The sequence below is a fragment of the Mustela putorius genome, unplaced genomic scaffold (assembly GCF_011764305.1).
Source record: "Mustela putorius furo isolate JIRA1106 unplaced genomic scaffold, ASM1176430v1.1 tig00003987_pilon_pilon_pilon, whole genome shotgun sequence".
NCBI lineage: Eukaryota > Metazoa > Chordata > Mammalia > Carnivora > Mustelidae > Mustela > Mustela putorius.
In genome coordinates, this window is record NW_025422126.1 from 4,282,429 (window position 1) to 4,303,294 (window position 20,866).

General features: G+C 59.1%; 1 protein-coding gene across 1 annotated transcript; it reads left to right on the plus strand.

Moving 5' to 3' along the window:
* The first annotated feature begins 2,213 nt into the window (after positions 1-2,213).
* On the plus strand, positions 2,214-19,686 carry RELT (RELT TNF receptor). Its single transcript, XM_045071462.1, has 11 exons — positions 2,214-2,374; positions 13,009-13,077; positions 14,093-14,167; positions 14,299-14,465; positions 14,666-14,745; positions 15,367-15,624; positions 16,884-16,964; positions 17,258-17,339; positions 17,482-17,739; positions 18,180-18,378; positions 18,515-19,686. Exons 2-11 carry the CDS (start codon positions 13,033-13,035, stop codon positions 18,560-18,562), a joined length of 1,293 nt encoding a protein of 430 aa, XP_044927397.1. The 5' UTR covers positions 2,214-2,374; positions 13,009-13,032; the 3' UTR covers positions 18,563-19,686.
* The last annotated feature ends 1,180 nt before the right edge of the window (positions 19,687-20,866 follow it).

Sequence of the window (20,866 nt, forward strand, 5' to 3'; positions counted from 1 at the left end):
AAAGCCTGTGATTGTAAGAGTCCTTTGTTCTCCAGCCTGTGGCTCTCCAAGATCCCCAAGAAGTCAATTTAAATCTTCTGTGGCTTCCACAACTCCTTCCCTGCCTCCTCACTAGATGCTCCCAGATTCTTTGGCAGGGTCCCATCTATAGCTCATTGTGGCTCAGGAGTCAGAGCTCTCAGTAAATAACAATTAGGCTCCCTCATAACCTGAGGACTCGGAGAGAGGGGAGGCGTGTGATCTGTGGCTCCAGGAGCTACGACTCTACAGAGCTGCAGCCTGAGAGCCCCAAAGTGCCAACCAGAGCCCCCAGAGCCACAAGAGGGACCACATCAGCCCCACCATCCCTGCTCTGTTCTCTTGGCTCTGGGGCTACTGCCCGCCCTTTCCACTTGTGCAGGTGGGGCAGATTGCCTCGTCCCACAGACAACTAGAACAACCTTTAGGTAACAAGTCTGGTCCCCGGACTTTCAGGTGGGGAAACTGAATCTGGGGAGGGATTTGACCAAAGCCTCACAGAGAGCTGGCAATAGGGCAAACCCTCTGTAGGATGTCTGATTGACGGCCAGTGCTCTTGACCGAAAAGCATTTCCCTCTTTGGCCTATTAAATGGCACATGACATGCCACCATTTGAACTGTGGAACTTGGAACTGGGGTATAGAAAGTCCCCTTATAAAGAAAACATTTGCAGGAACAGAGAAGTTCTCTTGGGTGCTCTCTCCCCCTCACCAGGTCCCCTCTGGCTCCTCTCTGGGCTCCCCCTTCATGCCCTATGGGCTTGGATTCGGGATAGTCCCCCCCTGGAACCACCTGTGCTCTAGCCCTAGGGGGCGGTCTCCATTGAGATATGAGGGAGAGGGGGCTGTGATGCTGCCATCAGTCACCTGGAGCTCTTCCTGCTCTTTTCCTACAACCTGGGCAGGACCCAGGGAAACAAAAACTGTTCTCCTGCCCCCCCTCCCTCTGCGGGTGTCCATTTCTCTTCCTGGAATCTCCTGGCCCCTGGGGACCTGACTTACCCCACCCCCTCACCCCACAGCTCAGATTCTATGACTCAATTTGTTTAGAATTCTCCACCTCTCCCCACCATCTATCCCCAACAGACTTATTTACCTTCCTCTACCTCTGTCATGGTCTATGATTATCCTGATCCCAGAGAGGCCTCTGTGCCCCTCCCCCTCCGCATGAGGCCCTCCCTGCTGTCCTGGGAGGACCACTGGAGTTTCCCTCAATAGTAATGAGTAGGGGGAAAGTGGCTGCTGAGCTGCTGCCTCCAGATCACACAACTCCAGGGGGCACAATTCACAGAGTTGGGAATACAATATGCTTAGTGTCTTGGGGTCCCTAGTCACTGCCTTGCTGGGCACCCTGATGGCTGGCAATGGGAATTGGCAAGGTGGGACCGCTGATGGTAAGAGAGGGAGAGCAAGCAGTGTGTCATCTGTCCTGCTGGAAGGAGGGACTCACTATCCTATCAGACAGGGTTGGAGTGGTGGGGGCGTGGAGACGGGAAAGGCGTCTGGAGAAGGATTTGGGCTGGCCCTGAGGAATGCGCAGGAGACGGCCATATGGACCTCCATTACATATACACTTTTCACCTGGACGTTTCTCACCAATTAGGCGGGAGCTCCCAGGGGCGGGCCTGAGCCTCGTCAACAAAGCAAGGTTGTTCTCCCCAACTGCCAATTTCTTTCTTTCTTTTTAAGAGTTTATTTATTTATTTGACAGATCACAAGTAGGCAGAGAGGCAGGCAGAGAAAGAGGAGAAGCAGGCTCCCTACTGAGCACAGAGCCCGGTGGGGCTCGATGCGGGGCTCGATCCCAGAACGCTGGGATCATGACATGAGCCGAAGGCAGAGGCTTTAACCTACTGAGCCACCCAGACGCCCCATCAGCTGCCAATTTCTATGAGGAAAGCAAGACCCAGGAAGGGGCAGCGGTGGTCCTGCTTGGACTGGCAATGGTGACGGGACCCGGAGTAGCACCCAAGTCTTCAGTCTATCTTGCATAGCGCAACCCTTTCTTTCTCGGTTTGGAGCCCAGCTGTTCCAAGAGGCCTCTTCTTGCGCAGCCCCCTGCAGTTCCCTGGGGGCGCGAGAGATGGCGCCACAGAGCAGCGCGGCTTGGCGGGAGACCTGGAGGCCCTCCGCCGCTGCCAGGGGTGGGGGCCCGGGGGCGCGAGCCGGTGCTCTGACGTCGGGGGCGGGGCTGGCGGCCGTGACGCGCGAGGGCGGGACTGCGCACTTCCCCGGCCCAGCCGGCGATTCATTCAAAAGGCGCGCAGCCTGCGCGGTGGCTCATGCACTCGCCGAACCCGGCCCGGGGCTGCGCTTCTACCTTGGATCCCTGCGGGAGCTGCTGCGGGGTGGCCAGGTAAGGAGGGCGCGCGGGGCCTCAGCCTGGGGTGTGCTTCTCGCCGCCGGGGCTGGAGGGGTGAGGACCCGAGTGGCGCCCCCTGCCTCCCCGCGTCTCTGAGGAAGTTGGCCGGCGCGGCGGATGCCGCAGCCCCAGCCCTGCGCCCCCGCGTCCTGTCCCGGCGTCTTCCGCGCACCGGTCCCCACCCGTCTCTCAGACCCCTGCCCCGGGACCTGCGCGTCCTCGGGCCGCGACTCCAGGCCCGGCCATGAGCGGTTGGCGAACCCGCCTCGGGACTTGCAATTTGGGGAATCGGCGGGCTGCGGAGACGCCCCCGGCCCGGGGAAACTTGGACCGAGACCAGGAACCGGTGCGGGACGGGACGGCTGCGGCGCCGGGTGGACGGAGGGGGGCCTCTGAACGGTGTCAGCCCGTGACTGTGGGTGACACGGCGGGTGAGGCGGCCCAGCCCGGGAGAACGTGTGGCCGGGACGCTGAGCGGTGACGCCGGGGCCAAGCCAGACACACAGAGGGGCTCTGTGTGTCTCTGACAGGCGGGGTGAGTGCGTGTGATTGTATGAGAGAGACCCCAGGTCCCTGCGGGTGACCGTGACTCCAGCTTGCTGTGAGACCCAGGTCACAGAGTCTGTGTGTGGCCTGGGACATGGCCAAGGCAGGGCCAGAGCGACTCCCTAATGCGAGTGAGTGTGAAACAGAGGGAGAGAAACCCCCAGTGACTGTGAAAACCAGCCCCCAAATCACTGGCGCGGTAGCGTGCTTGTTGGGTCAAGTATTGTCAGTGTCCGTGTGTATTTGTATGTGTGTGTGTCCATCGGTGTGTCCCGGCCTGGGAATGAGTAAGAGGCTGAAAGAGGAGGGACCTCAAGCACCCGCCAGTAGATAAAGGGAGGGAGAGGAGGAGAGGCCAGGGGTCTCTCCAGAACTGTCCCCAAGAAGGCATTTCTCAGCATCTCAGTTTAGTCAGTGGGGAGGACCCTGAGTGACTTGCCCTGGCAGCGGGAGAGGACATTGAGGCTGGGTGGCATCTAGTGAGGTGACTGACGCTTCTGGCAGCAACTGAACGGCCCTGAGGTAGTCTCAGGCTCCACCTCCCAAACACTCACACACTGAGGTCCCAGATGCCTGGCAAATCTTTGTCCCCAGTAACCTGTATTCTCAGTGGGCCCATCTTCGTTTCAGACCCTGCCCTCACTGGGCCTCAGTCTCCCCTTCTGCACACTGAGGTGTTGGGCTGTGAATGGACTGTGAATCATCACTTTGGGATCCTCTATTGTTTTTGGGTCAACTGCTTCTGTTCTCCCCTCCCTCCTGTCGTCCAGGCAGAAAGACTGCAGTGGAGGGTGGGGGCAGGCTGGCTGCTGGGGACACAGTGGCCTAGGGGCTGCTGGTGAGAGGGATGGAAGTACAGTTCCTCAGACCAAGGCCAGGATTCTGATCCATAGACACTGACTTCTCTGTCCCCCCGTCTCCTTCAGTTCCCTTTGTGTGAGGAGAGGGGGCATGGACTTGTTCTCCACCAGGGGTCTCTGATTTGGAGAGCTGGCATAGGACCCCTTCACCATCTGAGCTAGACCCTCTGAGGCTCCCACCGCCACAAGATGGTCTGTTGGGTTCATGCAGGGTGAAATGGAAATTGGGCTCTCTAGACCAGGTGGGGTGAGGGGATACCTGCTAAAGGATCTGGAAGTTCTGTCCTCCTCTGAAAATGTTGCTTGCATTCTGTGTTGGGGCGATGAAAGAGGGACAGTGCCAGGTGCTATGCTGAACACTTTATGATGTACTCTTGCTGAATCCTCACAGTTGTTCTGAGATGTGACTGTTTTTCAGAGAGGGAAACTGAGGTTCAGAGAAGCAAAGTGACTTGCCCAAGGTCATGCAGAGTCAGGAGAGTGCCAGGATTGGAATTTCGGTTTTCTGTCCCCGAAACCCTGTGAGATGCTTGGAGAGGGCCATCCACCTTTTTCGTATCTATCTGTTCATGGCTTATCTAGGCTTCTTCTCTTGAACCTGGGCCTACAAGCATGGCCTCCCAGAGTGTGCCTTTGTGAGTTCTGAGTGTGGTGTGTATTTGCAAACACGTCTGAAACACTGTGGCTGGGTAGGTTATGTGGTGTTCCTGTTCCTCCTCCTCTTCCCTTCCCACAGATCTCACCCCTAGCCAGAGGTCACCAGAGAGGCCCATTTCCTATCTTCTAGAGCCTGCATCCCCATAGCTACAGAGTGTCAGGAGTCAACCGCACAGCCCAGGCTCCCAGGGGCGGGAGGGGAATGGCAAGAAGAGCTGAGAGCCCCAACTGATCTTCGCAATACTGGAGAGGCTTTATTCCCCTCTTCAGAGTTGCTCTAGAGACACAAATCTGCCCACATGCTGTAGTGGGGGGCCGGCTGGGGTGACCTTGAGCTTCTGCCCTTCTCTCTCAGTCCTTCAGTCTCCCTGTTCTTCCCAGAGGCCCCTGCTAGTTCTGACTGCTGCTGCCACTTGGCCAAGAGCGAGAGCTGGGGGGTCAGGGTGTCCCTCGGTCCTCTCTGGAATGACTGGAGCTGTGCTTCTTGGGGCTGATCAGAATAGCTATCTTGGTCTCCTGGGGCGAGCCTGAGTTATTTCCATCCCCAGCAAACAGGGAAATAGCTCAGGGCCTGGGGAGGGGTTGGGAGAGAGGAAGGTTTAGCCTCCTCTTGGGGTCCTAGCCCTGATGGAGGCCCTCCCAGCCCTATCCTGTACCTTGCCAAAGCTAGACCTTTCTGGGAACTTGGGCCTCCCAGGATGACACTGGGCCAGCCTGGGTTTCTACACACGGCCCCAGTTGGGACTCATCTGATAGCGGCCAGAGGGAAGTTCCTATGTCTGGCCAAGGAGGGGAGACTGTTACGGGCAGTCAGCACTCTGCCGCCACACATAGGGTCAGCCTCACTTTACAGTGAGAGGGAGCGAGCAAGCGAGACTGAGTTTTGAGAAGTGCTGAGACTTACCCAAGGGCCCCAGAACCCTCTGGCTCTCACCCTGCAGACAGGGACCCTACCTACCTTCTGTGTGCCACATGTCCCCCGGTAGGCTGGATGTGGCCCAAGACTGGAAGCTGGCCCAAGACACACCTTCATGAAATCACAGCTCCCTCTTCTGTTCCCCTCCAGCCTTGCTGTCCTGCCCCAGACGCCGGGGCCGGCCTCTCTGCCTCCATTTCCAAACTCAGCCTTTGCTTTTGCTCTCTCCTCTTTCTAGAACCCTCCTGGCCATTCCTCACCCAGGAAGCCCTCCCAGCCCAATGGTAGTTCTTCTTTGTTGTGGCCCACCTGCCAGGTGTCCCCCCCCCCCCCACTTTCGGGAACCGGTGTGGGGTGCTTATGGGCACTGCATACCCAGCTGGGTAGGGCGGCTTCAGCCGGAAGCCTGGCCTCCCTCTCTGCCGTATCTGTGCTGGCCGGCCTCTGCCTGAGGAAGGGCAGCCCCCAAGGGCCTACTGTGTGCTGGGATGCACAGGGAGAATTGCAACCAGGGTCTCTGATGCTCCTACATGTGTTCTGGGGGCTTGGAGGAAAAGATTCCTGGTCCTCCTTTTCGTAGGGACAAAGCTCCCCTTCTGGGCCAGGAGGTTGCCTGCTGTGTGCCAGGCCCTGGGCTCAGGTCTCTGTGGTAATGACCCAGGATCCCCTTCCTTCCCAAGCTGCTCCGTAGGGACGCCGAGACTCCAGGCAGAGGGAAGCAGACCTAGTTTGAGCCACATAGCCATGACGCTGGAGTCTGGCACTCAGGATCTTCAAGATCTTGCTTTGCCCTGTCTCTAAGAGGAGGCAAGTGTTGTCTGACAATTGTGGCATCAGTTTCCACAGAGGGATTGTGCTGCCTACCTGCCTTGGGAGGAGGAAGGGGTGGGGCTGGCTGGATAAGGCCAGACTCCTTCTGCAAGGGGCTGGCCCTTTGGCCAGGTGGCAAGGAGGGGTTTTGCCTGAGCCAGCCAGCAAGGTCCATCTGGCCCCACCCCAATTCGGGATTGGGGGTGAGTGGGACAAGTTCTCTGGCAGAGCTCAGCACCTGTTGTTTGCTGAGGCCCTGGGTGCCTGGGCCTGGTCCTGGGCCAATGGCTGGCGTGGCAAGGAGGACAGGAAGGAGCCAGTGCGGCATCCCTGCCATGTGCCCGACCCTGGAATTAGGATCCCGGAGGCTCGCACATCTTTAGCCTCATGTCCTGAGGGTCAGCGGTCTCCTCCAGGTACAGGCAGGGAAAGGAGGGCCCAGAGAGGGGAAGGGACTTGCAAGACCCTAGTGTCACTGGGATCCTAACCCCAGACTGTCTGCCTGGAAGGCCAAAACTCTTCCCTGGGCCACCCTGGGAAAGATGAGAGCTCTATAAATAACCGGCCCATGTGGCTGTGAGCGTGTGCCCTGGCTACTTGGCACAGAGAGAGGGATGGAGGGGCCTCTGCAGCCAGTTAGAAGCAGGGTCTGACTGTGGGTGGAGAGAGAAGGAGGGCTTCTAGAAGGAGGGACCTAAGCCTGGGTCTGCAGATTGTGGTCTCTGTGAGAAGGAGCAGTGAGCCGAGGGAGGGGCCTGGCCCTGCTGTGTGCCCAGCTTCCCGTGTGCACTTGCCTGCCTGCCTGCCTTCCTTTCTGCCTTCCCTCCTTCCTCCAGGGAGCTCACAGGTGGCTGAAAGGGCCAGGAGAGGGGAGGGTCCACTCAGACAGGGAGGCTGGGAAGGCTTCCTGCAGGTGGTGGCACCTGGGCTGAAGCCCGATTGTAAGAAGAGCCACTGGTCTACTGTGAACTCTGGTTCTTCCAGTCAAGAGATCAGCTGATCTAGTACAACTCTCCACATTACAGGGGAAGAAACCGAGGCTTAGGGATGTGGGCCGGCCCTGGGGCTGGGGAGACCGTCCAGGGCTGGTGCGGGTCCCTGCAGGAAGTCCAGGGTGCTGAACAGTTGGGTGTTGGGTGGGAGCAAAGCCTGCAGGAGCTGTAGGAAGGCCAGGCCTGGCGTGCTGGGGACAAGGGCTGCCTGCTGCCTGCCCCCACTCCTGGGTGGTAAACCTCGTCTCCTTTGAGACCAAGTTATTATAGGGTGCTCCTTAGCCTCTCTGAGCCTCAGTTTCCTCATTTGTGAAACCTGGGACCCTCTCGTTGAGGCTTGGAATGGGAATGAGGCATGCAGTGAGGAGGTTCCGGGGGCCCCAGAGTGCCCCGGTGACGGCTGTATGGTTTAGTGCCCCCCTCCCCTGGCCCCAGACTCTGCTCAGGGAAGGGGCAGGCTTTGCCTCTGTACCGCACCAGACTGGGAGGAGCTGGGTCAGCCCAGTCTGGCCACCTCAGCCTCAAGGGCCAATTAGCTCCCTCAGCCCTACTTACCCCCTCAACTCCCTGCACCTCTGCTGGTAGAGCTGTGGGGCAGCCTGGAGGTCTGAGGGCCAGAACCATGCTATCCCCTGTTGCAGGACTGGGGGTCCACACGCATGGGCTCCTTACCCAAGGGTTGTGGCCTGGGAGATTATGTCTGCCCAAGGCCGGGGTGGGAATGCAGCTGCCCTTCTCCCCAGCAGCCCTGAGCCAGCCTCCGCCCTGCGCCCGCCCCTTCCCACCCATTCCTGGGCTTCTTGCTTCTCACAGGGGCCGGTGCCTTTCTGTGAAGGAGCTGGCGTGGACTAGGGTAGTGTGCAGACAAGGCTGGCTAGAGGGAAGCCCCAGAGGCCCCAGAGAGCCCTGGAACGGGAGGGGGCAGCACCTCCTCCCCTTGGGACTGCCTGGGTGCTTGGGGTGCTCGGCGGTAGCCTCTCCTCGAGCTGCTTCCCTGTGCCACTAGCTCCTGAGCCTCTGCCATGGAGTCGACGAACTGGGGCTTAGGCCAGGCTTCAGGGTTGGGGGCGTCAGGGATGAGGGGGGAAGCAGAGTCAGCCAGACCTGGGCTCTGCCCCTGTGTCACCACTCCCTGGGTGTGTGACCCATACAAGTGCTTGCCCGTGGCCTCAGTTTACCTGGGGGTGAAACAGGGCTGCTCACCTCTTCTGTGAGGAGTACAGCAACACAGACCAACCCCAAGGGAATGAGAGTCTGAGAGCGGAGGATGGCTGAGAGGCCAGTGGAGCTGCCCGCGCCGCCGCCCACTGTGGCCACTGCCCTACTTCAGCCCCAGTTGCCAGGGAACCACGGGGTTGCTTGCTAACCTGGATTTCTTTATTGATGGGCGGCCTTTGTCTTTCTGTCTCGGCCACTGCCAAGGAAGGCCTGTGCCCAGATGTTTCCAGGCAACTCTAGCCTCTGGAGGCTGCAGGGAGGTCCACAGGCCCTAGAGCCCCCGGCCAGAAACAGAAGTAGCTGCCTCCCACCCCCTGCTCCGCATGGGACCTGCGTCCCACCTCTGTCTCCCCAGACCTGCCTCCTTGGCAGGCCACCCAGGGAGCCTTCTGAGAGGCAAATTGTCCTGTACCTCTCCCCACCCCCCAACCCTCCAAGACTCCCATAGGCCCTGAAGGCCGTGCTGGCTTCTCAGCTCCCATGTGAGTCTTGGTGTGACCTGGGCTCTGACCCCCTTCCTTTCCAGACCTCTCTCCCTTTTTACACTCTCCTTCCTCCCACATCCTCACCATGGCTAACCCAGCACCTCCTGTGTACCAGGCTCTGGGCCCAACACTATGTAAATGGAGAAGAAGCTTTTATGCCTCATACCTGCCTGTCAGGTGTGCCCTGTTCCCCGCTCCATAGCTTACACATGGGGAAACTGAGGTATGGTGAGTGCTCACTGAGGGATGACTCTGTGCCAGGCCCTGCGCTGAGTATTAAGGTAAATTCTCTTGGCCTCACAACAGCCCTCTGTCTTGGTGGGAGACGGGGTGTCCACAGCCCCGGAGCCCGTGAAGAGCAGAACAAGGCAGACTGATTTCCCCCCATATTAGCTCAGGTGTTCAGATCCAGTTTCAAACTCTCCTGCCCAACTCCAGCCTCTGGGCCTTCCTGGCCTTGGCAGAAGCTGTACATTCTCCTGATCCTTGTTCTCCAGCCACCCCCCAGGTCTACCCACTCGCCAGGGCCAGGGTCGGGCCGTGTGCTGAGCACTGGCCATGGAGGTTGTTGCGGAAGAGGCTGGGTGAACGGGACAGTTACACACAGGATGAGGAATGCATAAGGGGGGCTTCCAGGAGGAAGTGGCTGTGAGTTAAGCGCTGAAGGAGGAGTAGGTGTTGGCCAGGTGATGGGAAGGTTTTCTGGGTGGAGGAAACAGCAAGTACCAGTGGCTCTGTGAGAGAGGCAAGTGTAGGGGAGTGCAAGAAGCTCAGAATGGCTAGGAGGGGGCAGGGCCTGATCCCAGGGTTAAGATACCAAGGCTGCACTTGGGGCTGAACTGAGGCCAGGGGCCAAGGGCAAGGGGTGGTGGGCGATGTTTGGGATACCGCAGAGCTTCTCTAGGAGGCCAGGGTGACTTGGAGAGGAGGGCCCCAGGCTGGACAGTGACCGAGTGACCCCACCAAGCCAGCTCTGGAAAAGGGGAAGCAGCCCCAGGGCTGGGTGGTGTCCCAGCTTCCTCTTTCTCTGAGGCCTCCAGGTTGCACCTCCTGGGGCTCCACAGCCCTGGTCGGGGCTTCGCTAGCTGGTTTTCTTCCAGGGAATTTCTGGGTCTGATTGTTTGGGCATTTTGGGAGGTGCGGTGGGCTGCCTGTGAGGAAGCCTGTGCCCCCCGCTACCCCCAAGCCTGTTCTGTGGCGGCCTTCTGCTCCAGACACTGCTGGGGGGAGGGCGCGGTTTGCGGTGAAGGAGAGAGACACCAGGCCAGCCGGTGCTGCGTCAGGGTGGGGAGTGGGGGCGCAGCACAAATGAGCAAACATACTTAATTACAAACCTGGGCCTGAGGGGCAGAGGGAAAGGGAGCGATGGGGGAGGAAATCACAAGACCCACGTTGGGCTCCTCACCTCATGTAAACCTCATTGCAGCCCTGCCCTGGGATTAAACGTCCCCATCTTGCAGATGAGCATACTGAGACCCAGCAAGCTGAAGCAGGGGCTCAGGTCCCACAGGGCATTGGTGGCAGTGGGGACAGGCCCAGGCTGGGAGACTTCAGGAGGAGTGGCCTCTGGGCTTACTTCCTCCTCTGCCCTGGGGCCTTTCGGGTTGGTTCTCTGCAGGGAGCACTGGGCCCCCAGTGGAACTGGGAGAGGAGGTTCCCTGCTGTGGGCGTGGGTCTCCCCACCTGCCTGTGACAGTCTTCTTCCTGGAGCCCCTCTGGAGGCTTTAGAAGGTCACTGACTGCCTGGCCTTAGGACTAGGCAGAGGGGGAGGGATGGAGACTTCACAGAGTCTCCAATGGCCCACCCAGCCAAGGGGCTTTGATCTGAACTTGCTTTTCAGTCAAGATTCCAAGAGTCTAGGCTTAGATGCTAGAGTCCTTGCTAGGAAGGAGGTGCAGGGGGAGGCCAGAGCAGCAGATGTGTGCACAGAGGGGGTTCTGGGTGGCTGGCATGGGCTGCCTGACTGGACAGGTCCATCCGGGGTCTCAGTCTGGCCGAGGGGGGGGTGGCGGCTGTCAGCAGAGAGACTGGCAGCCAGACTGGAGTAAGTACTAGTTTGGGATAATTAGAAGGCACGTAATTAGAAGGCGTCAGGGCGCTAGGCGGCAAGTGTCTGTGAATGTACCTGAGTGGGCCCCTGCTGGCTTGGAGTCTGGGCCTTTGGACCCCCATTTTCCTCCTGGAGGTCTCGAGATCGCAGCTCCCCATTTGCCTGGAGGTAAGCAGCTACACAGCCCCTCTATGTGGGCTTGGGACACCCAGTGGGTGCCAGTCGGGGCCAGAGGTGGCACTGGGGCCCTCTCTGGAGCTGTCGTGCCTCTTTTCAGCCTTGCCCCAGCCCCTGTGGGGTCAACCTGGGGCTCGTGGTCGAGTCTGTGGGTTAGAAGAGAGATCTTCATGCAGGGAAGGGCTTGAGTGGGAGATGGGCCTGGGCAGGGGAAGGGCCACTTTGGGCCAGAAACTGGCAAGGAAGATTCTTGACCAAGTTAGAAGAGGGAACAGGTTTGGGGGATGGGTCTGGGTATGCCACCTGTTGGGAGCTGACCATCAGTGTGTGGCCTTAATGCTGTGGCCTGACCTTCTCCTGTCCCAGGTTTTCCCCTGAGCTGGCCTTGGGTCCAGAGCTGCTGCCAGGGACCTGGAGAGTCCCAGGGACGTCAGGCCTGCAGCCCCTCCCCCTCCTCTGTGGTGTAATTCAAACCCTCGCTGCCACCGAGGTCCTGTAGGGGATCAGTTTCCTCTGGCTCCTTTTGCAGGTGGGAAGGCTGGGCCATCTGTAGGCCCCAGGGGCTCGAGTGGGGCCCGGGGCTGACTGCAGGCGGGGCTTCTCCAGTTGGGCTCGGCACCAGGCAGCACAGGGCTCCAGGTGGGGTCCCCTCACCCTGCTGGGGGCTCTAACTGGGGGTTTGGCCGCCCCTTAGGGGTCAGAAGCTGTGTGGCCTGTGGTGGACGCCTGACAAATCCAGCTTCCTTCCTTCCCCCTCCTGAGTCTGAAGGCAGGCCTCCTGGAAGTATGTGACCGGGACTCCCTTCCCCTTGTTCTGGGGCAGCTCCTTTTGTTGTCTAAGCTGAATCTCCCCTCCTACTCTTCCAACCTGTCTATGGCTAGGGGCTTCTCTCCAGAGGACACCATACCCTGAGCGTGGGTGCTCAACCTTAGGCCTGTGGCATCTACGCCTTCACCCTGCCTGTTTGTTGGCACTGCCCGCCATCTGGCAGGGGGCCATTCCCTGTTTATCTGTTGGCCATTGGCCAATAGGGATGTGAGCTCCCTGAGGACAGGGACAGTGTCTGTCTTCTACTATCTGTTGTGATAAGGGCAGTGCCTGGCACACAGTAGTACAGTAGTAGGTGACCAAGAGGGGACAGAAGGCTGAACCCTGGCTGCTAGGATAGGAGAAGTTCTGCTGCTGCCCCAGAGATGCCATCAGACCCCTCCCAGCATCCTTCCACATCGTTTGGCGGAGAAGACCGCTGGGTGGGGAGTGGGACACGTAGGGAGAACAGGACTGTGATGGGGTGGGGTCGGGAGACATGCAGGGCTTTGGGCTCAGCTTAGGGGAAAGAGAAGTCTTGAGACATTTCTAGAAAACAAGGCCTTTGTTTTGGGTCTTTGATGGCTGAGGGAAAGGGATTTCCTTGGAGCAGAAACTTGGAGCAAAAGTGAAGGCAGAAAAGCAGGAAAGGCTAGGGCCTACGAGGAGGTCCAAGGGGTGGGACCCTGGGAGCTGGAGGTGGAGGTAGAGAGTCTGGGTGTGAGGGGATGGCAGACCCTCTCAGCCCCCACCCCAGGACTGCTGCTGCAGGCCCCCTGCCCAAGTCCCAGTGTACCCGGCTATTTATGGAAAGGGAGGGAAGCCCTTCCTCCTCCGGGAAGCCCCCCAAACCTGGCAGAGCCCTCTGTCCCTACTCTGCTGCCTTGGGAGGCTAACCCCAGCCAGCACACCCCCACCTCTACTCAGGTTTGTGGGGGCAAAGAGTGTAGTGATTCTAGGCTAAACGCCCCCAGCATTGCCTGCTCCACAACACCTTGCAAATTCCCATCTAGTCCTGTCGTGGAAGCAGTGCTGGGAGGAGAGACAGCGGCTGGCAGCTGCCTGCCTATTCCCTCCTCCTGCTGAACCTCACCTCCTTCTTTCCCAGGCTGGCGACTCCCAGGGCCTGAGGATGAAGCCAAGCCCGCCACATTGGCCCCTGTCCTGCCTTTTTGTGGTGAGTTGGAGATGCGATGTTGCTATGAAGCCCTGTACCCCAGCTGTCCATGTGTGCTCAGGGACCCCATGCCAGGAGCTGTGCTAGGGTTGGCTACACAGCTCTTTGTAGAATTGCAGTCTGACCCTAGGAAACCCATCCTGATCTACACAGCTCTTGGCACAGGAGGCCTCCCAGCACTCAGCAGGTGCTGGGAGCCAGATCTGGGGCCTGAGGAGGACTCCAGAGCCTCCTGCGTGATATTCCCTCTGCCCTTCAGGGCAGTTGCCTGCACTCTGTGCCTGTTACCCCAATCAGGGGCCAAATTGGAAGACAGGGTTTCAGGGAGGATCTCCCTGCAGCAGGAGAGATTCTGGGCAAGTGTTCATGCTTAGAATGGGGAACAGAGGGAGCCCTCAGTGGAATGTGCTGGAAGATGCAAATTGAGTTTCCTTCCTTGGGATGTAGCCCACCCTGTGTGGGTGCAGGAGTGTGAACTGGGTGGCTTTGTGTGGAGCGGTCACAGAGGATGTGGTCCCAAAGACTCTCTTGAGGGCCCAGAATAGGAAGCGCCAGCCGCAGACCTGGCCCCAGGGGTGATGGACAGGGCTGGTTACCAACATGGCCAGCTGCGGTGCTAGGGCCACAGCCTCAGGAAGGGGGGTGGTTGAGAGATGAATTCAGAAGCCCTTCCTCTTTACCGTCCTGACTAGCTGGAATGGGTGTGACTCAGGGACCTGAGGGCTTGAGATCCTGACGTGGCTCTGTCTGGGGTTTCCCTGCACTTTCCAGAAGCAGATATGGTTTTCTCTGTACCTAGGCCAAGGTGACCTAGCAGGTATGGGACGGGCAGGTTTTATGTGCAGCCTGATGGATGGAGGTTGAAGAGTGTCCCTGAAACCTGGGGGCTGGCCCCGAGTGGTCATGGTCCCCACCCCTGGGGCATTAGGAAGTGGGTGGTGGACAGATGGCCCCAGGGATGCCATATTCCGGCACATTCTGCTCGCTCAGTGTGTCCTCCCTGCCATTCTTCCAGCTGCTTCCTTGGCCTCTGGCCACTCCAGTATCAACGACCTCTTGGCAGTGCCCACCTGGGAAGGAGCCCCACCTGGTGAGTTTGCCCTGCCCACCTGACCTGTCCTGGGAAAACTGTTGAGGACCAGGTGCAGGTTCTCCAGACCTGGCTTCCCAGGAACCTGAGGCCTGGCTCCTGGCTTTGTTCTCACCCTTTCTCTCCCACAGGACCCGGGGCAGGGCACATTATGCAGATCCTGTCCCCCCGGCACTTTCTCTGCTTTGTGGGGCCCTGGCCCGTGCCAGCCCCATTCCCGCTGCAGTCCTCGGGGGAGGCTGGAGGCCCAGGCAGGCACAGCGACTCAAGACACTCTATGTGGAGACTGCCAGCCTGGGTGAGCCATGGGGTCGGGCTCGAGGGCTCATGGCTAGCTGACCAGGACTTTGGGTCCTGGGGTCCCAGCCTCACCCACCTGGAGCAGGCCTCAGTCTTCCTATCTGTGAAATGGGATGGGCCAGGACTAGTGAGTGTGCTTGGCAGGAGCCTCTCTTAAGGATAGTTTTTGGGCCTCAATGATGTGTTCTCTCCCTGCAGGTGGGTTGCCACTTTGGGGGTCCCCCATGTTCCCTGTCAGCCATGCTCCTGGATGCCTCTGGGTACTCGTGGCTGCTCTGGTGAGTGACAGATGGGGCCCTCGACCCTGAGCCCAGGGAAGGGAATATGGCCAGAGTGTGTCCAGCAAGATGGGATCAGTTGTCCCACTGGCAGTGTGTCTGCTCACTTTGTTTCCGCGTGGTAGAGACCATCTAGCAGGTGGCAGCCACAGCTCAGGGGGAGGGGGCTGCTGAGGGGTAATGTCCTTCCTGTCTCCTGTCCTCATCCCCTCAGACACGTGCACATGAGTGTGAGCACACACACCTCTCACCTGTCATCAGGAGCTTTCTGAGGCAACTATCTCATGGACGCAGTCAGGGAGACGCAGGAGCCGGGATCTGTGTGCACTGGCATATGCTCACGTGCTGTCTGTTCGTCCCAGAATGAGGGGGATGGGCCACAGGGCTCTGGGTCTGGCTGTCTTGAGGTCTGATGAGGCCTTGCTCAGGCTGATTAATAAGAAGGCCAGAAACATGTGGAGGGGGGAGTTGTCCTTTGCTTCCCGAGCATGGTGGAGAGTGGGTGGTAGGCAGCTCTGAACATTGTAGTGCCCCCTCCACACCACCCCCCGCAACTTTAACTCAGGCCCTGGGCCTCTCTGCCTCCCTCTTTCCTCCATGCTTCCATCCTCTGGCGCTCAGAGCGGGGACGGCGGGCCCGACGTGGCGTGGAGGTAGCAGCAGGGGACACCAGCGCTGGGGATACGCGGCAGCCTGGGAATAGCACCCGGGCAGGTGGCCCTGAGGAGACGGCTGCCCAGTATGCAGTTATTGCCATCGTGCCTGTCTTCTGCCTCATGGGGTTGCTGGGCATCCTGGTGTGTAACCTGCTCAAGCGGAAGGGCTACCACTGCACCGCCCACAAGGAGGTTGGGCCTGGCCCTGGAGGTGGAGGCAGCGGTGAGGCCTGGCCTGGGGTCTGGGTGGGGAGGCCAAAGGGCATGGAGGAGCCCAGCCCAGCTGGGGGGCTTCACAAGGAATCCCTTGGCCTAGACGGACTGACAGGGAGGGGCCTGCAGAGGGCTAGCCAGGAGGGCTTCCTGGAGGTGCAGCATGTGGGCTTGAGAGGTGACTCTTCAGAGTGACGCAGTGGAAGGAGAGGTGAAGTGGCCTGAGGTGGTGACAGGGGCAGAGCAGAGGTCAAGTGGCTTCAGTGGGATCCTCACCCTGGGTGAGGTCCTGCCCAGCTGTGGGGTCTGGACACCTTGGGGGCTGCAGTTCAAGGGTTGGTCCACCTTCTGGGAACTCAGGCTGACCTCTGACCTCAGCATTGGCAGGGCAGTTGTCCTTGGCAGCAGCACGCTGCTCCCCCACCCCCAACGAGGGGCTCAGGTTTCATCTCCAGGCTGTGGTTTGAGTTAGGAGTCCTGGAACCAGAGGGAGAGATGTGTTCCTCCCAGGGCCCCAGGCCCCTTCCCACCACAGCCCCCCCACCCCAAATTGCCTGAAGGCCAGTAGGGCAAGGGTCCCCAGTGCGCATACATGGCCCAAAGAGCCTTGTGGCCAAGTCAAGATTGAAACGGTGCTTCCGGGGCCTGTGCCCCAGGCTGCCTGGGGTTGGCCAGAGTCCTTCCTACCTCCTGCCACTGCAGTCTAGAGGGGGCAGGAAGATGGCAGCTCAGGCCATTTTGCCCAGGACTGCACTTGTTTTCCTAGCCTAGGTCTCCCTTTAACTGCTGGATCTTGCCTGAGTGCAAGATCTAGGAGCTGTTGGCTGCTGGCCTAGGATTGGTCACGTGGCTCACTCTCATGCTCTTGAGGTTTGGGCCTTTACGGCCCCCATTTAGTTATGTGGACACAGTGGTGTGCAGGGAAGTGTGATAAGCCTGGAACAGCAGAATTTGCCAGAGAGCTGTCCGGGCGTCTGGGCAGAAAGGTAGCCCACAGCTCCCTGAAGCTGTGGAGGAGAGACAGCAGGCCCCAGAAAAGACTGCTCCCCCACCCTCACTCCATAGGGAGCCATGATAAGGAGGCCCGAAGGGCAAGCAGTGCAGAAACACCCATGCGCAGCACAACTCGTAGGGAGGCCTGGGGTGCCCTCTGCTGCCACATCTTGGTGTAGCCGTCCAGCCCCCGAGGCCCACCCCAACGAACCGCCCCCCCCCCCCCCCCCCCCCGCCCCACTTCCCCAGGATCACAGTTGTGGCTTTTTTCTGCAGGGATCAACCCCGCCTACAGGGCTGAAGATGCCAACGAGGACACCATCGGGGTCCTGGTACGCCTGATCACAGAGAAGAAAGGTAAGGGGAGGGTCTGGGCCTGTGGCCAAGCCCTGGAGAAGACAGTCTCTCAGAGCCTGAAGCAGCCATAGGGGTCAGAGCATCCCCCAACCTCCACCTGCTCTGCCCCTCCCGCCAGGACACCTGGGGTCAGCTGGCACTCCCTGATCAGCATGGCTGAGGGTGCTGCCCCTTTTCTTCTTGTTCTTGCCTGATAAGGGCTGGAGGGGGTGGGGAGGGTAGACCCTAGCTGGGCGGGGGCTGGGGGGCACAGAGGGCACAGGGAGCTGGGTTCTGACTGCCGCTGCCCACAGAGAATGCGGCGGCCCTGGAGGAGCTGCTGAAGGAGTACCACAGCAAACAGCTGGTACAGACTGGCCACGGGCCTGTGCCCAGGTGAGTGGGCAGGGGCCCCATGCCCACACTTGGTTGGCTTGCTTCTGGGGGGATTCACCACTCGGATGTGTTCACGTTACCCTGTTGGTGACCCCTGGCATGGGCCTGCCCTAGTGACCGCTCCCACTTGTGCCTTTTGCAGGCTGCCACTAGGCACCCCCAGTTTGCCACACATCTGCCCGCATCGCCACCACCTCCACACCGTGCAGGGCTTGGCCTCACTCTCTGGCCCCTGCTGCTCCCGGTGCAGCCAGAAGAAGTGGCCCGAGGTGCTGCTGTCCCCTGAGGCCGCAGCTGCCGCTACCCCCACTCCCAGACTCCTGCCCAACCCTGCCAGGGCTCCAAAGTCAGGGGCCAAGGCAGGACGCCAGGGCGAGATCACCATCTTGTCTGTGGGCAGGTGAGATGGGCACTGACGCAGGAGCGTCAGGGAGAGACGTTATACTCAGGGCCCCATCTCCCCAACCTTATCTGAGCCCTGAACATCCTGTTCAGTGATGCTCCCTCTCTGGCCTCAATATGCTTCTAAGCAGAAGGGGTGTGGGGCGGTCAGGGAGAAGTCAGGTCTTCCCAGATCTGCTGTATCTCACTCGAGTCTTTGGGACCCAGGGCAGGGTCCTGGCCTCCATCACACCTTGGGGCCCTCAGGCCAAAGGACTGTTTATCTACAACCTAGGGTTGGGGGGTAGTTGGGGGCTCATCTGTGGGTGGGAGGATATAGGAAGAGCTCAGGCTCTGATCCATGAACTTGGTGTGGGACCCTAGCAGGTGCTGCCCTTTCTATACCCAAGGTTCTCCCTTTAAAGGGAGGGGGTGTCATTATACCACCACTCCTTGCAGGTTCCGAGTGGCCCGAATTCCAGAGCAACGGTCAAGTTCAGCAGCCCCTGAGGTGAAGACTATCACGGAGGCTGGGCCCTCGGCGAGTGACCTCCCTGATTCCCCACAACCTGGCCTCCCCACTGAGCAGCGGGCACTGCTGGGAAGTGGTGGAAGCCATACAAAGTGGCTGAAGCCCCCGGCAGAGAACAAGGCTGAGGTGAGGGCCTAAGGGGGCAAGTATGTTGGCACCTGGACCAACCTGGATTTGCAGATGGGAGCTCTGGGCAGGGGCCAGTTTCCTGGAGCCCAGAAGCCCCCTAACTCAGCTCTGAGTCCTCACTTCTGTCTCCCAGGAAAACCGCTATGTGGTCCGGCTAAGTGAGAGCACTCTGGTTATCTGATGGCCTGCCTCAGCTGAAGACACAGCAGCCCTGCCCTGGGAGGTTCTGGAGGCCTCCCGGAGGAGGTAGAGCTGCAACTGGGCCTGTGAGGATCAAGAAGCAATGGTCCAGCAGACAGAACAGCAAAGGCCAAGGCTTGGAGGTGGGAGTGTCCACCCCCGTGTAGAGGCAGGCCAGCTGGCGGGTGCTGTGTGCAGGAGCAGGTTGAGGGCACCTCCCCTGCCCCTGTGCCCTGCCCTGGCCAGAACCTAGGACCCTGCAGGACCCTCTGTACCACCAGGTGGCTAGCCTTGGCTGTGGGAAGGGGTCCTCAGCCTGGCACCCTTGGCCCCACACCTTGGTAATCTACTGCCCCGCCTCCGTCCAGGGCCCTAGTGAGGACCTCTCCCTCCTCTTCCGGTGGGCGTCACATAGGGAAGAGGTACCAAAAGCCGTGGGCTGGAGACTTGAGCTCCCTGGTTCTAACTGTGGGCAAGTCCCTGGCCATCACCTGGTTATAGTTCTTCTGACCATGAAGTGGGGAGAGAGAGGTGTCCTGGGACGCAGGGCTTCTCTGGTTCCTTGCAGGTTCTGGCCTGGGTGGTGTGCGGGGAGAGCTTGACTCCTTGCCACCCCTTCCATTAGTAGCTTTATCTGTGGCCCCATTTTTGCAGCTTCCAGGGCCTGTGCCTTCAGGCCCCCATGGGGCTGCCCATCCCTGGCTCTGCCTACAGAAGGGGCTTAATGCATGTATCTGCCCCCCTCCCTGCTGTTTTTATTGAAATTGGAACCACAGTCTTGACCTGGGCAAGGCTGTGATACAGGGTGCCAGCCTGCATAGTCACCCCAAGATCTCAGGAGTGTTCAGGGAGGGGGGGTGTGCGGGGCTGGAGAGGCCCCTCTGGCCTCAAGTCGTTTCTGTGTCTCTGTGGTGTTGGTGTCTATCCCCCAGCTGGGCAGTGCAGGCGACTGCCCAGCCCGGCTCCATGTCCACTGTAGCCCAGTGACCTGGTTATTTATATGGGGCCGTGCAGGCATGGGCCCCACTGCCATCCCCATTTCTCTTATTTATTGAAAATTTGCTGTTGTCCTGTCCTTGTCTACATTCCCATCCATTTATTGGATAATAAAAGGTGGGAAAGTGGTGTCATGAGGAGCTTCTTTCCCTGTGCCTCTTCCCAGGTCGTCCGTCTTCACCAAATACTGCTGTGTCAGGTATGGCGTGGGGGACAGGCCATCCCCCCCACCTTGCAGGGCTGGCTCTGTGGTGGGTGGGCATGGGACAGCAGGGGATGTGGGGAGGCCCCTCACCTCACTGGTTCTCACTGAAGCCCCTAGAAGCACTGCTGTCCAGTGGAAATACAGTCCATATCACGTAATTTAAAATTTCCTAATAGCCATATATTTTTAAAGTATCAATAATGTATTTCAGCTAGTACAGCTAAAATATTTTCACTTCAATATAAAGTCAGCATAAAAATTATGAATAGTCATTTTTTGCTTTGAAATCTGGTGTTTTATAGTTAAAGCACATCTTAATATGAACTAACCACATGTGGCTAGTGGCTCCTGTCTGGGACAGCATAGCTCTAGAGGATAAGGAGCCTGGAGGATGGATGGGTAAGACAGACATGGCAGGAGCTGAATAATGTGGGGAGGGGGATCATGGTCCCCAGAGAGGGAATAACAATGTGCAGAGGCCCAAGGACACTGTGATGAAATGGAGAAGTTGGAAGTCAAAGGTGACAGGTGTGGAGACGAGTGAGGGTGGGCAACAGAAGGCAGCCCCACAAGCTCCTAGAAGCCCTTGGGCCAGGGATACCAAGACATTTAGGAAAGGGAAATGCAGGGAATGTACCAGGAATGGACCGGGAGAGGGCTCGGGACAGACCCTTCGGCTGTTCCGGGGCACTGCCAAGAGGTGGGAAGGAGACCAAGGGAGAAGTATCCTGCAAGGGAGGAAAGGAGAGGGAGGGGCAAGGTGGGTCACAAGGCCAAGGGCCACCACTGGGTCAGCCCCCAGTTAATGCACATGGGGACATGGTGAGAGCAGGACCAGGTCTGAGTGGATTGAGCTCCCTGCGGAAGCCAGACTGTGCCAGGTAAAGCAGGTGGAGACCTAGGCTCCAGGGAGAGGTTTTTAGTTAATTCTGGGTTCTCTGGGCATTTGGTATATTTTTTAAAGATAGGAGGAGACACATTCAAATGCTAATGGGAGAGTCCCAAAGAGAGGCTGAAGAACCAGCTACTAATGTTTGAGGGAGCTGGGGGAGGTATGGAAAGGGACAGCCCATGGGAGTCATCTTGCTGCAGATGGCTGTCAGG